This window comes from Prenolepis imparis, unplaced genomic scaffold, assembly GCF_030444845.1.
Source record: "Prenolepis imparis isolate NDT839.2.m4 unplaced genomic scaffold, iyPreImpa1.0 SCAF_15, whole genome shotgun sequence".
NCBI lineage: Eukaryota > Metazoa > Arthropoda > Insecta > Hymenoptera > Formicidae > Prenolepis > Prenolepis imparis.
Genome location: NW_028141173.1, coordinates 4250547 through 4265762, shown reverse-complemented (window position 1 = coordinate 4265762; position 15216 = coordinate 4250547). Strand labels below are relative to the sequence as shown.

The following is a 15216-nucleotide window of genomic DNA, read 5'->3' as shown; positions in this document are numbered from 1 at the left end:
TTATTAAAATAAAACTTGATAGTTTGTTCAAAATAAAATAAAATAAAATAATATAATAATATAATATGTTTTAAATAATATGTTATAACACTTTAAACTCGATTAATATTTTTGACGGTATTTACAACATATTACTATTTTAATATTTTTAACATATTATTACTTTCAAATTTAATTAGCAAATTAACGCTTTATTAATATTTTTTGACAGAAATCAGCTGATTAAAGCGTTAATTTGCTAATTAAATTTTAAAATAATAATGTGTTATATAAAAATTAAAATAGTCAAAAATATTAGTCAAGATTAAAGTATTATAACCATAGACATATAGCTATATCCATATACAGTTGACAGTAGTCTTGACAGTTATCAGCTGATTTCTGTCAAAATATATATTTTAAATAATATGTTATAATTCTTACTCGATTAATATTTTTGACAGTTATCAGCTGATTTCTGTCAAAAAATATTAATCGCGGATAAGGTATTATAACATATTATTTATGACATATTACTACTTTAATAATTTTAACATATTATTATTTTAAAATTTAATTAACAAATTAACGCTTTATTAATATTTTTTGACAGAAATCAGCTGATTAAAGCCTTAATTTACCTACTAATTAAATTTTAAAATAATAATATGTTATCAAATTTAAAACAATATATAATATGTTTTAAATAATATGTTATAACACTTAAAACTCGATTAATATTTTTAACAGTTATCAGTTGATTTCTGTCAAAAAATATTAATCGCGGAAAAATATTAATAAAAATTTTACCCGAAGATTTTACCCGAATCCCTCGACAAAGATCTCAAAGATTTCATCGCAAATATTCGATACTTCATACTTTTGCATGACGACTAGCAAGAAAAGTTTGTCAAACAAAATTATATTTAATAAAATTATGATATAATTATATATAATTTTGTGTAATTATATAATTTTAATTATAATTTAATAATTATATTAAAAATATAATTTTAATTACATTATGTATTTGGAAAAGTTTTATGCTGTGCAAGATAATAAGAATTAATTTTTATATTTATCAGTTTTGTGTTTAATTATTTTATCATAAAGTAAATTTTTTTAGATTCCTTTTTATCTTTACTTAGTTATAAAAAAAGTACTATAGTAAAATAACTATTTTTTTTCCTAAAATATGTCATTGTTTTTAATTATGTAAAAAGCAAAAATGGTTATTGATAAATCAATTTTGAGAAAGCGATAAACATATTATTTTCGATTATTATGTAACGTATGTGTGATAACTTATAAGTACGATAGTTTATAAATATTTTTTGCACGTTTGCAAAAATGTAATCATACGTTGTAATATTTTGCGCATTTTAATGATACAATTTTCTTGATATTTCTTCAAGCTTTGCCTTCGTCGACAATTTTTTTCTATTTTTGCTCTTTAGAAGTTATCGTTGGACAACATTGCTTATCGCTATTAAGCGTATATAATATCCTCGTATAAGTTATCCAAGCGCCAACAAAATAAGATGTTCATTATAATTACAGACAATATTGTTATGTTTCATTAAAATGATTACGAGTCATAAACTAAAAATTAAAATAATAATGTACAAGAAGAGTATAAATCTCTATTACATTTATAATAAAATAATATTATAATAATATTTAGCCGTAAATATATATCGGTTGTCTCCAATTGACATTTTCTGAGCAAATATTTCAAGTACAATTTAATTATAAAATCATTGGGATTTAATTATGAATTTTAGCATTTTGAATTCTAAAAATATCAATGCATCAAATGACACATGTTGCATTATTAAAATGTATATTATAATAAATTATTATAATTAAAAAATAAATAAATAACTTGTGTGAGATATTTTTACATTTGATTGAAAAACCCAAGATTTATTATACCGTTAAGTCAAATACAATAGTTCTGAACTGAAATATAATGAGACGATATTATGTTAGAACGCAGTATGAAATTTTTTAGCTCGACCAGACGCCAATGCTGATCACGCATATACGTCTACGCATAAATGCGTAATGTACACGCGTAACTTCGTTTGCCTTCAAAACGAGCGTCGTTATCGGTTAACCTCTTGCGTAAGATATAAGAAACGTGTCCGATCATAAACGCTATAACAGCCGAGAATAGGGATTAGCAATTACACTCGTACAGTTTTTTTTTTGCGGTGTCAAAAGTCACGTTATAAAAGCGATTCTTTGTGTTGTGCATCGTAAAAAATATAATATGTATTATAATATCACATATATGATAATAATATAATATATTTAAGGTATAACCATACGGAGATATTTTTTATTTTTATGTAAAAAATAGATGAAAAAAGAAAATGATATGTAATGTTTAATTAATGAAGATAAATAATTGGAAGTGTGAGCAAAATCTCGTGTCTCACCAAAATTTCATAAAATATATAATATTTTTTTCGCGTTTTGATAATATATTCATAAGCCAAAATATAACGGAGCTTGGAAAACAAGCATTTTTAAAGCGATGGAGAGGAGATGCTGTTGCTTACCATTTATGGACATGCCTGATACAAAATTGATTCGAGATGCCTTTTAAAGGCCCGGTATTGATTGGATAGTTGTGTATGTATGTATGTATTTAATGTATGTGGTGTGTGAACGAAAGACTCTGCTATGACATGGTCAAATCTAACATTGTATTTGTAAATGGGATGCAATAGATGTGCGGGATGCTGATGTCTTCTCTTCCAGAAGGAAGCCATCATTGCGGCATACTTTCGTGAAATTAACACGAGCTGACACCCACGCAAACGTAATAATTCGAAATTTCAAAAGCGCAGCACCATAATAAATCACCCCCTGTATATATTACATATATTATTCTTTTTTTTATCACTTATATTCCAGGTAAAATAGAATATTAAATTACCACGGAGATTATTTCGATTATTTTAAAGCTGTTGAGCACAGGTAAGATAAAGCTATGTATGAAAGAAGGCAAGGAAGAAAAAAAAGAAATGAAATACCGTCACGGGGGCACTTTGCACGTGCTAGAATATACCGCAGAAATTTCGAGGAGGAAGGATAGGCAGAGCGGATATCTGGATATGAGATCACATGGACACATCCGGTTTCGAGAATGAACCGGGTTCACAATGTGACTTGTCAATGGGAAGTGCGTTATCAGATATGCGCGCGCGCGTCGTCCTCCCCTTTTCCAGTTTTCAACTTCCAGCTTTTGTCCCGCTTGATCTCTGACAGTTTCCCCATCGGGGACGGGGCGACCTGATTTTTTTAACGAACGTGAAAGTCCCGGAAAGTAGGTCGCGATGATTAACTTAAAGCCTGTTCCGAGGAGAAGGAGAAAGATATATAAATAATATATAAATATATATCGGGATTTTATTTATTAAAAATATACCGAGTGAAATGTACGAGATTTTTATTTTAATTAGAATAGACTTCGTAGAATTAATTTGATTAATTACAGCAATTTATTTAGACAAAGCTGAAGCATTTAAAGGGAAAAGAGACAAAGGAATTAATTATTCGTTATTATTGAGCTGCTAGATAATATAAATTAAATTATATATAAAATCATATAAAATTATATATAATTATATATGAAATTGTATCTAAAAAATTAATTTATGAATAGAATATTTTGCAAAATCAAGATCTCTTTATCCAACAATTTCGCGACGATGAAATATTGCGCGGAAATCATTTCGCGAAGTGTAAAATGGTAGTTCTGGCCAAACTCCACGCTCGTGATGGCAGACCGGAAGCGCGTTTCACCCCCGCATTTTGCGATATCAAGGAACGGCAAGAAACGCGTAGGACTGCGACGCGTGTATCCGTTTTGTGGCCGTTATCGGCCTCCCTTATCAATGTTCGTGTATTCGTGCGTGAAATGCACCGAATGCGACGAATCTACAATGAATCGAAAAGCAGATGCTGATTGTCGATTCATCATCCCGACGAACGCTGATCCTTCGGTTTCGCAAGAAGATGTTAGCGCTTTTAGATTCTAAATACGATTTTTTAAATTTTAATTGGAATTGATTTCATAGAATTATTGATTAATTTATTTAGACAAAGCTAAAGCGTTTAAAGGGAAAAGAGACAATTAAAAGAATTATTTATCACTGTATATATTAACTGCTCTAAATAATATTATGAGGAGGGTTTTAAAAGAATTATATATAACATTATATATAAAAAATTAAGTTATATAACGTTTCATAAAATCAAGATCTCTTTATCTAATAATTTCCTTAAAATTGCGCCCATTGAGAAAAATATAAATCCTAATTACTGAAGATAAAAAATCCTCGTTATCGGAATCACAAATCCATGCGTCAATGACTTTATAAAATTTTTCGTAAAACAAATTTTGCAATATTAAAGAATCAGATAAGCTCTGAAACACTTTTTTCGCGATTAACTTTTCAAAGTTTACAGGTAAAAGATATTTATAATTAAATAAAGAATACTTTTTGAGTATAAAGTTTGTATAAGAAGCACTTCGTTTAGGTGAACATTGATTACGTAGTCATTGATAAATGTTTCGTAAAGGGCTTAATGTTTAAATATCTTAAAAACTTTATACTACGTAGTTTTAAATTATTTTACGATATAGTTTACGAAAAAATCTTTCACTCAAGATACCGTTTAATTAAAGAGGAATTTTTCATTAAGAACTTTCCAAAGTAAAAATGTAATGTGTATCTGTACAAAATTATAAGATGCAAGTTCTTATTTCTCGTTTTCTCTATTATGTATATATATGTATATACATATATATATAATATATATATCCTTCCTTTACAAATAAATAAATAAATATTATTCGAGATATATATGAATAGAATTTTCCGGAGAGACCCGACTAAAATATTTATCGATAAATCCAGAGGATATACCCACGTTTTCTACACTAGGTACTAAATTGAGTTTCTCGATAGTAAACTGCTACAACAGCATCCAACCTCCGGATCCAGCAATAGCGTCGAGGGACCAGGCGTCAATCTAACACGTAGCTTCGAGATATCGAGAGGAGAAGAATATAGTCCACCGCGTGGCGGTGATTTCTTTATCGGCGCTTAGATACCCTACTTTTCTGGACGTGGCAAAACAAAACCGGGGAAGAAGAAGGGAGGCTGCATGCGCAGCATCACCGATCTTCACGCGTCTTCTCTCTTTCATCGCGTGGGCGATATATCCTCTCCTTCCCCCGCTAAAAAAATTTCCTTCTCACTCATCTCGCCTCGTTTTAATTAGAACGATGCCGCATCGCGCTTGTTTTAACGGGGCTTTTTCGGAGGCGGTGAAATTCTCGGGGAGGAGACGGTTTTAGATATACCGAGGAGGAGAGAATGTGAAAATGAAAGTGTGTAGCAAACGCGCGCTCTAAAATTGCCGCGGCGACTCTAAAAGCTCTCGCGTGCGCATGGGGCCCGGTCACGCGATCATTGCGCTTTTAACAATCTGTCTATTCAACCTCCCGCGACGTCGGATCAACGTACCCTTTAATTTTCCCGGACGAGCGAGAAAAGCGCGGGCTCTCTAGGAAATAGAATTTACACACACTTCCCATTTCCGATCAATTTTACGGGATAAAAGCAGATTGTACGGGTCCAGAATGCAACTTTTTAAAAAATTTCGACAATAAAATGAAAGGCATCAATGCCTTTAAAAAATATTGTTCATAAAAACATTTTTTAATACTAAAAGTCAATTTATAATAAAATTTTTTAATTACCTGCATTAATAGTAAAATAATAATTATTATTCTATTATCAATTTTGGTATTACATTTTTCTGCTAAAGTTAATTAAAAATTTTTATTATGAATTAATTTTCATTATTAAAAAAACTGTCTACGAATAAAAGTAATTAAAAATGATTTATTTTGTAAATAGTTGCAGAGAAATATTAAGTAGAGAAAAATATAGATTATATTAACTGAGGAAAACTACGATATTTTTGAACATTTATCGATTCTATCGACAATAAAAGAAGGGAAGACAAAAAGCTTCAGCTTAATAGCCCTCATATCTCTCTGCAGTCGAAGAAAGAGTGTCAAAGGAAAGATAACACGTCTTCCGACACATCTACGATCCATCACGTGCCTCTGCTAAATTCCCGAAGAGAAGAAAAAAGATCTCGATGAAAGATTAAAGTTTGAAATCCACGTCGACTTAGTTAGTCCGATTCTTGTTCTCTACAATGGAAGCCGCCAGCTTTAGTGTCAATTTGTGTCAATCCTAGACAACGAGACGATGACGGAGACGGCTCGATCGGCCACTTCGCACGTGGGTATGCACGTAATATCTGGGTAATCGTTACGTAGATAGAGATCAATGCCAAAGCATCGCGCTAGGAACGCGAGATGCAATTTATCATTCACGCCCACGTCGGGGAAGCCAGGCCGAATCGCGCGTTAAACCCGAAGAGTGTGCGCTGGAATTGTGCCACCATTCCAGCTATATAAGCTCGTATACGATAATTTCAGAGCGAGGTTTGCGCTGAAAAGTCGAATCTCATCTCTTCTCCCTTGGCTGTGCCCAGAAAGGACCATGACGTCAGTACGGACCCGCCGTTTTACGAGTGACACCGTATATGCCGACGACGTTAAATGTGCCCTGCGATGACTAAATGATAAATGTACGCTTTCGACATGTTTCGTGGCGATTGACTCAAAATTGGGTAAAACTAAACTAGCGAGCTTAAAATTGTATCACGAAAAGTATAATAAATTTGGAATTCAAAACTTTTCTCAGATGTATAAATTATTATAGTTGATTATTATTTTAATTATTATATTTAATAATTATATTTAAACATATGATAATAATATTTCGTCTAAATTGTGAAAATGTATAAAATAAAATTTATAAAATATTAATATCTCTTATTATTTTATAAATTTTGACAATTTAGATAAAATATTTTATAAATTAATAATTTATCTAAATGTCTAAGTGTCTAAATTTAAATTTAAAATAAGAAATATTGATAGAAAAAATATCGAAAGAGATGCGTGAATTAACTTAATAAAAATTTTACAAATACAATAGAAAATAATTGAAATGACAGAAAGCAGTCATGTAAAAGACAGACTAAATTTATAAGAAGAACTTTGTTCGACATTGTTTGAATTATTTTGCTTCCACTGAATTGAAAAGGGTCATGACGTCTGTTGGTTTCAGACTGACATCATGTAAACTGGCCAATGAGAAAATACGAGTTATGTTCGTAAAATTAGTCGTTTCCTCGTGAATTGAGTAAACTTTCAAACGCGTTTAACAAATGTTTCAGACTCCCGTCATCCAGTTACACAATATTAATGAGAACGACAGAACATTTTAATTTGCGGCAAAATATCGTCCAAATTATGCTGCATTAATCTCTAAAGTACATCTTTATTTTTAATTATCATATTTGTAAGTATTTAAAATTATAAATCTCTTTTTAAGAAAATATTTGTGACAAGAATTATGTTGACTGATATTATTACAATACGTTAATAACGAAAATCATAATCTTGATCTAATTTCACAGTTTTATATATTTTTGCAAATATATTTCAGATCTAATTTAATTAATAAGACAGATATAATATTCGATATAAATGTAAAAATCTCATAAAATTTTATCAAGAAAAGATTCGAACTCTAAAGAATTCTTCGTGTATATAATTTTTAAAGAACATTGATTTTTTCTTCTAGATCCTGCAGTTGTCCTTTTCATTGCGATACAATTTTAACTTCTCGTATTCACCAAGAGGGATAAGATACAATCGCCACTCGACCTCGTCCCGGAGAAACTCTCTCCCGAAACTCTCCGATCGCACGTACGATCTTGAAGTGCAATCTCCTTAAACCTACAGGGGATTCCGTCTAATCCCAGAGTCCATCAATGTCCTCGTTCTGCGACAAAGTGGCTTAAGACGAGGAGCGGATCGCCAGATATAGGCGACGACATTAAAAATCTCGGGGTATTCGATAAATTCGAAGATGCTCCAGGAAGCGAGAAAAGGGAACGAGTTTTTTAAAACAGAAATCCGTAAAGATCTCGTAAATCAAGTCGACAGTGGCGAGTCGCAGCTACAAGAGCTGCAGTACAAGAGATCGTACGGTAAACTTCTGTTCTCTTTGGCCGGCCAAAAAGGATTGTGACGTCACTTTCTCTTCCAGAGGCCCCTTCCTGATGTAATCCGCGCGTATGTTTTCTCCGAGGAGAAAAAAAAGAGAAATGAGAAAACGGCAGAGGATTCGTTGAAGAAGGAAGAGGAAGAAGAAGAAGAAAGGATTCCCGAATCGACAGACGTTCATTACGGTAACAGAATGCGTAATTCGTCATGCCTCGCCTTTTAAATGGCCACTTGCTACACCAGGTGATAAGCTCACTCTCTTCTTTTTCGCGAATGCATCGTTCCTACCTTCTCAACGACCTGATATTTCCTGTTTCTAGGGTCCATCGATTTTTATTTATTTGCCGAATAAAAACTTTTCGGCGCAGAAGTAAGATAAATCAATAATTTGTAAAATTATCTCATGTTTGAACTATTTTAAAATAATTTTCAAATTAAATTTTTCTTCAAATCTTATTATGTGGAGAGTCTAATTTAAATTAGAAGGTAAGTAGATAATTTGTAAGATTATTTCACGTTTTAACTTTTTAACACTCAAATTTGAATTTCTCTGAAAATAATCTTCAAATTAAAATGTTCTTCAGCTCCTATTACATGGAGAGTCCAATTTAAATTCAAAATTATATCTGCAATGGGTCTTAGCAATTATAAACGTGCATTTCTGTCTTTAAGTCGTGAATTTCGTGTGATAATGTCTTTTTGTGTTTTTACATATCTTTCTCTTCTGATTTTTTATCGAGAGAAAGTCTCCTCGCGCTTCTTTCCATTTATGATTATTAATCACTTCGTGTTATTAACATTGAAATTTGAATTTTTCTGAAGATAATCGTCAAATTAAAAAAAATGTTCTTCCGATCTTATTACACGGAGAGTCCAATTACATCTCATCGATCGAAGGGGTGCAAGTTAGCGGCACCGTGGTCGAACGATCGATGTAACATAATTAGCAAGCGATGCACGCCGCAAATGAAAACGTGCGACACGCTACGTGTAATTGGCAAATTGTGGCACATGCGGCAAGACGATAATCCGTAGTAATAACCAGAATTTTCGTTCTTGCGTAACGAATTTACGGCATAATGGCGGCGTCTTTCTGTTTGCTATACGATTAGAAGTTTCGTGAACGGGTGAAAAGTGGTCGATTCGATGTGTCAAGACAGGATGTGACAAGCGTTTACTTCCGTTTGCTCTGGCACTATTTTTTCTTGAAACTTTTTCTTCAGTTAAATGATTATAAATCGTAGCGAATAAATCAGAGCCTAGATCTCTTTGACAAAGTTATCTTTCTTAATCAAATTTTGAAATAATTAAAAAAAAATTTTTTTTTTAAATAAATACAATAATAGAACATTAGCAATATTTTGTGAAAAATAGAAAAGTATTCTCATTGCAATTTATATTTCCAATATAATGTTAATTAAAATTAAGAAATTGTCAAACTCTTTTCATGCTTGAGATTAACCGAAGAATAAGATTTTATTATTCGTATATCTCTGAGACTAAATTGGCAAAGTACTTTCAGTTTTAATCGTTTAAATTTTTAATACAAAAATAATTGAATTAGGTAAAGAATTCCATTTCTCAAACTGCTAATTTATTTTTTGAACTGCAATAAATCGATGAAGATAAGTAAATGCGTAATGACAAGTGATAATAAAGAGTACGTAAAGCTATTCAATTTTTGATCGTATGTAGATTTCATGTAGAGAATTCAATTAAAAGTTACAAAAATTGGCACTGTCCTGTTTCGCAGTCCACACGTGAATGAATAATTCGCGCCCTCGCGCGATTAATAAGCGCCAGATGTGTCGGCGCTCACAATCGGTATAAGTACCAACACTCTGGTGATGCCACATGCGATTGTAATGTTTTATTTATTCGTGACATTTCGGCAATTGGGACGCTCTAAATTATTCTATGCGTTACACAACGCGATAATACACAATATATTTCCACCGCGGTTCAACTGTATTATCCTAATGTGTTTAATATAAATTTTGGCAATATCATAATTTTTACGATAGCTAGTATTTTTTATTCATCTATTTTCACAATTCTCGCTTCGTGTATGAAAGTTGTAAGACAAAATACAATTAATAAAAAAAAAAAAAGATATGAAAGTTTTATTACACAGATAAATATTTTTATCTTTCGTATGAATTTAATAACTGCTTGTTAATTGCGCGGTAAATTTTTTTTCTAGAAATTCGAATGCTGAATTCCGTATTGACAGCTTAGAAACGATTGATTGAGAGCAAGTAAAAGAATAAAAGGGAAAATGGAATATGTGAAAGATGGTAAAATAAAAAATAAAAAAATTTATATATGTATGGGTGTGTGTAATGCGATTTATAGTTTACATTTAAAAAACTGTACCTAATCGGAGCGTAATTTAGTTTCTAATAAAAAGATGGTTTATTAATTTAAAATCGTGCAGATTTCATTTTAAAATTCATAATCAAGTTTTGGAGCAGACAATCTGGGATTTTCTGCATAAATTATAATTATACATTAATTGAAAAAGCTTAAATTAATATATAAGCTTTAAATTAAATTCATTATAATTTTTCTCTATAATTCCACAGAGATTTAATTTAAACATGTCACTGTAAAATTATGTCACCGGCTAAACACTCATTTATCTTACGTCTTTGGTTCTTTATAATAAATTGCGATTAAAGATACGGACACGGAAGGAATACAATGCCTACAAAATTTGTCCAAGCAATTTAGGGAAACGTACTGCGTGTTTTCAAAATTAGGAGGATTGGAACTGTCGTATGACTGCATGATATCCATGAAGCAGTTCTATCGGTTATCTCCGCCTCATATCATATCGTACAAGTGTCGCACATCGATGCTGGCCGACAAATTGCGAAACGCAGCCAGACACGCAGCTACTCGCTGTAACAATTTCTCGGTAGTGCGGGCGGTCATCGTGGGTGTCCATTCGTCAGTAATTCCTTGGCCTCTGTTTGCGATCTTTCCTCTTCCTCCGCATTTGGAAGCGGTCTGTATCTGGCCGGTGACGCCACGTTTCTTTTTCGTCTGATTTTTTTCTTTTTCTATCTTTTCTTTTTCTTTTTTGCGTCCCATTCGAACATATGTTGCGACGAACAATCGTCGTTCGAATAGGGAATCGAGAATGCGAATAACGAAATAACGTCTGCCGCTCTCATCGTTTTTCAATTCTTTCATCCTCGGCGACCCAATTAAAGAGATATTCTTTTTTTTTTCTTATTTCTAATAATCGCGCGTATAATTTTAGAGACACTCCGATTTGTGAGTTATTTAAGTCGTTTTATATTTGTGATTTTCGAGTATGGAGAATGAGTATGGAGTATGGAGTATTAAATCGATTGTTGGGCAGAATATAAGACACACGAGTTATTTGACAAATTAAAAAAAATGTGAATAAAGCTTATGAGAAACTGCGTAATATTAAATTTAATTAGTATCTTTATAGATTTCGAAAAAGAGAAATCTTTCGAGAAAGAGAATATTTCTGTCATTTCAATAAAATAATTACACACGAAATTTGACATACATATGTCAAACTTTTTTTGTGAATTTATATTGCTATTCTATCTGATAAAAAAATTGAAGTTTTTTTTTTAATAGAAAAATATTTCATCAACGAAAAAGTGTGTTAATTGTACTTTATGATTGTGATAGGATTAGAATTGCAAAGAATCGTTTTATAATTTTGATTAAATAAAACGAAAAAATTTTATATTGGCGATTAATAATCAGCCGGGATTATAGAATTACACAGCAATGTTTCTCAGATTTTTTATAGTAATAATTCGTTATATAATTTTAATATATAATTTTATATAATTTTCTCAATATTGTTCTTAATAGTGAGATTAAAGTAGCGATAGTTTGAGAATAGCAAGTGAGTAATTCTTGTAGTGAATTTTTTATATCAAAAGAGAATTATTATGATATAAATTGCACCACGATATTTAGTTCATAGTTAGTTTTAATTAATTTATTAGCATGATAAAATAAAGTTTAGAGTTTGTAAGTTGTAAAGTTTTTCAGCACATACATACCTTATCGTCATGTGTTTTCTATATGTAAATTGTTAAAATGAGATTCTTTTTACAGATATTCACATTAGTATTTATCCATGAAATCGATTGTTCCTTTATTAAAACGGTTATCGTATTTAACAAATCTCCGTGTCGTATCGCGAACTTTAATTAAAATATGAAGCTGTCGTCGCGCTTGTAAAGAAACCAATTATCGTTGTAATTGATTTAGCAGTCGCACGCATATATGTTAAAAATATACGGCTCTATAATTATTTTATAAGATTCAGTTTAAATTGCATCAGGTTTAATTTAAATCTTTTAACATGGAAACATATAATTTCAAATGACATAAAAGTTTTAAAAAATAAAAATTTAAATTTCAAAAAATTATCTTTTAAATTAAATCGTATATATTGAAGTTCTTTTCTTTTTCATTTTATATATTATCAGTGAACTGATACTATTGCAAAATTAAAAGGCGCGCTCACACATAAAATTACGTCATGATAAAAAATTAATTTACTCACTCGATGTCCCTTCTCGCCGGTAGCCCCAGGTTCTCCTCCCGCTCCCTTCTCGCCTTTGGGTCCGAGGGGTCCATCGGGTCCGATGTCACCCGGGAGTCCTTCTGTTCCTTGAGGCCCAGGTATTCCAGGAAATCCCGAGTGCCCTTTCACTCCGGTACAATTGCATTTGTACGAGTCTTTGCATATCTGAAACATATATAACAAAAGCTTTCGTTAGAAAATTTCTTGCAAGGAATTCGATATGTGTTCTAGTTCTTCCTTAACATCGAATTTTGACTTAAAATCTTAAATCGACGTAAATGCGGATTTTACTGGAAGATTTAGTATGTATAAACCATGAACAAACTGAGAATCGAGATTTATGAAATTATATTCATCCTGAGAACATATACATATGTATGTATAACGTCGCAGAAAATAGAAGCTCCTGGAAGAGCTTCATCGAGAATTTAATATTTCTAATTTCATACTCGAAAATTCTATTTCATTAACGAGAAATGTATGCCGAGTGCTAACAGAGAAAAGTTATATTACATAACTTGATAAATTGCATTTATCTGAAATGGAAATAAAATATATCTGCAACGGATCTCGCGTTGTAAGGGTCGCGATAAAAATTAATTAAAAACGGCTTTGTTATACCGTTAAAAAAATCGGAATCGAGGACAGGGACTCTGCTGAAGAGGAAGAGCACACTGATTGCTGCGCCAAAGGCGCAGAGCGATTGAGATTTAAAGCGACGAGAGATGAAAGTTGTAAACATACATGCTGTTTCTCGCACACTCCCTTTTCTTCTTATTTTCTTCGCGATATAAAAATAAATATTATTATATAATTTAATTGTGATTTTATATTTTTTGAAATTTATCAATCTCTTCTTCAAATCTCTCAAATATTATGAAGCTTGTACAGGGTGAATCGTTTTAATTTTAACATATAAATATTTCGAAAAGATGCAATTTTATTTTCCGAATAAAAGTTGTGTGTCGTAGAAGGGGACGTATAATAGTGACCCCGATTTGACGTCTATCCCAAATTATTTAAAGGTCAATCTAATTCTTTTTAAATGGAATCAGCCGAATTTTTTTATATACATGTAAATCGATTTCTCGCAATATTCGACATAAAAAGTTATAAGGGTAGGATGGTCATGAATAGTTTACGAGATATTTTATACTTTAATTTGACATAAACTATATCTCGTAAAATATTTATTTTTCGATGATTTTACCCCAATACTTTTATACACAAAATAATGAGAGAAAACAAATGGTATAAAGAAAACATAGTTGTTAAAAAAATATGTAGCTGCTAATTGTAAATTACATACTTTTTCTTATATATTTGTATATAATTAATTCAATATTCCTTAAATATATAATTTTATTTAATACAGATTGATTTACATACTTTTGACGGATAAATTATTTATCGTACGAGTAAAGTACGGTTCGGAGATTGTCTTTTTTATTTAAATTCGGATATCGTCAGGGGTTTTTCTTTCGGAGATTTAATATCGCGATAATCCCGCGATATCTACGCCAGTGAGTTACGAAGGCCGCGCTCTATTTGAATAACGTGGAAGAGGACGAAAACGGAATCGTGCTTCCACACATTTGCCTTGTAGATGAAAGTTCTGCGCTTGTGTCAACGACGCACTCTAGGACCGACCAGGCTTTTCAGAGAACCTTCGTAACACCGTACTCTCTATGTCCGGGCATCATCGTTTCTCTCGTCTTTTCCTCGCTTATCCGTGATCTCCCTGCACGTGCCTCGTTTCTGTTCTTCAGCTTATAATACCTTATCGTTTTGTCTCGGAATACGATGCCTTTTTTTCAAGACTCAGGGATTATCGCACCTGACGAGCGAGAACTAAATGAATAATATGGCCGAAGAACTATATTCGGCAAATAAATTTGGTTTGAAAAATTAATATACATTATAAAGATATATGTAAAGTTTAAAAAATAATTTTAAAAAATTTTTTGGTTATAAAAAAAAATATTAAGATCCTATGATTTTAGAACGCTATTTATCTATGGCATATATATAATTGATTCGTTCAAAAAATTTATAAAATTGGAAGAATTCATACGGTGTGATAAACGTGTTCTCTGAGAGACTTTTTAAGCTTTAAAAGCTCGTTGGAATCTCAATGCTATCGTTACTTATGCAATGATATAACTGCTGCTGCATAATCTCAATGTCGTCATTACGTTATTTATGAAGCGCTATGTCGTTCTACTTAAATATCGTGGCAGAGAAGATTTGAAAATGTATGTGGCTCCAAATATTACGACGGAATAATATAAGAATGACCAAAGTAATTTATTCCATTTCTATTTCTAGAAGAAATTTATGCATATATAATATGCATATTCCTCTTATCACGTGAAACTCATTCTGCTAAATGAAATAAAAACTTATTCTTAATTCTTCGCATTTGAAAAATTTATTCTTCTTTTATATAATTATTAAACTATGTGCTTTCAAA

At 31.4% G+C, this 15216-nt stretch overlaps 1 protein-coding gene across 1 annotated transcript in view; it reads right to left on the bottom strand.

The window, feature by feature from the left end:
* The window catches only part of LOC145945930 (uncharacterized), a 52433-nt gene that overhangs the window by 17153 nt on the left and 20064 nt on the right, over positions 1-15216 (bottom strand). The window contains exon 2 of the mRNA XM_083055220.1: positions 12723-12908. Coding sequence (XP_082911346.1) covers positions 12723-12908 — 186 coding nt within the window. The remainder of the gene's footprint in view (positions 1-12722; positions 12909-15216) is intronic.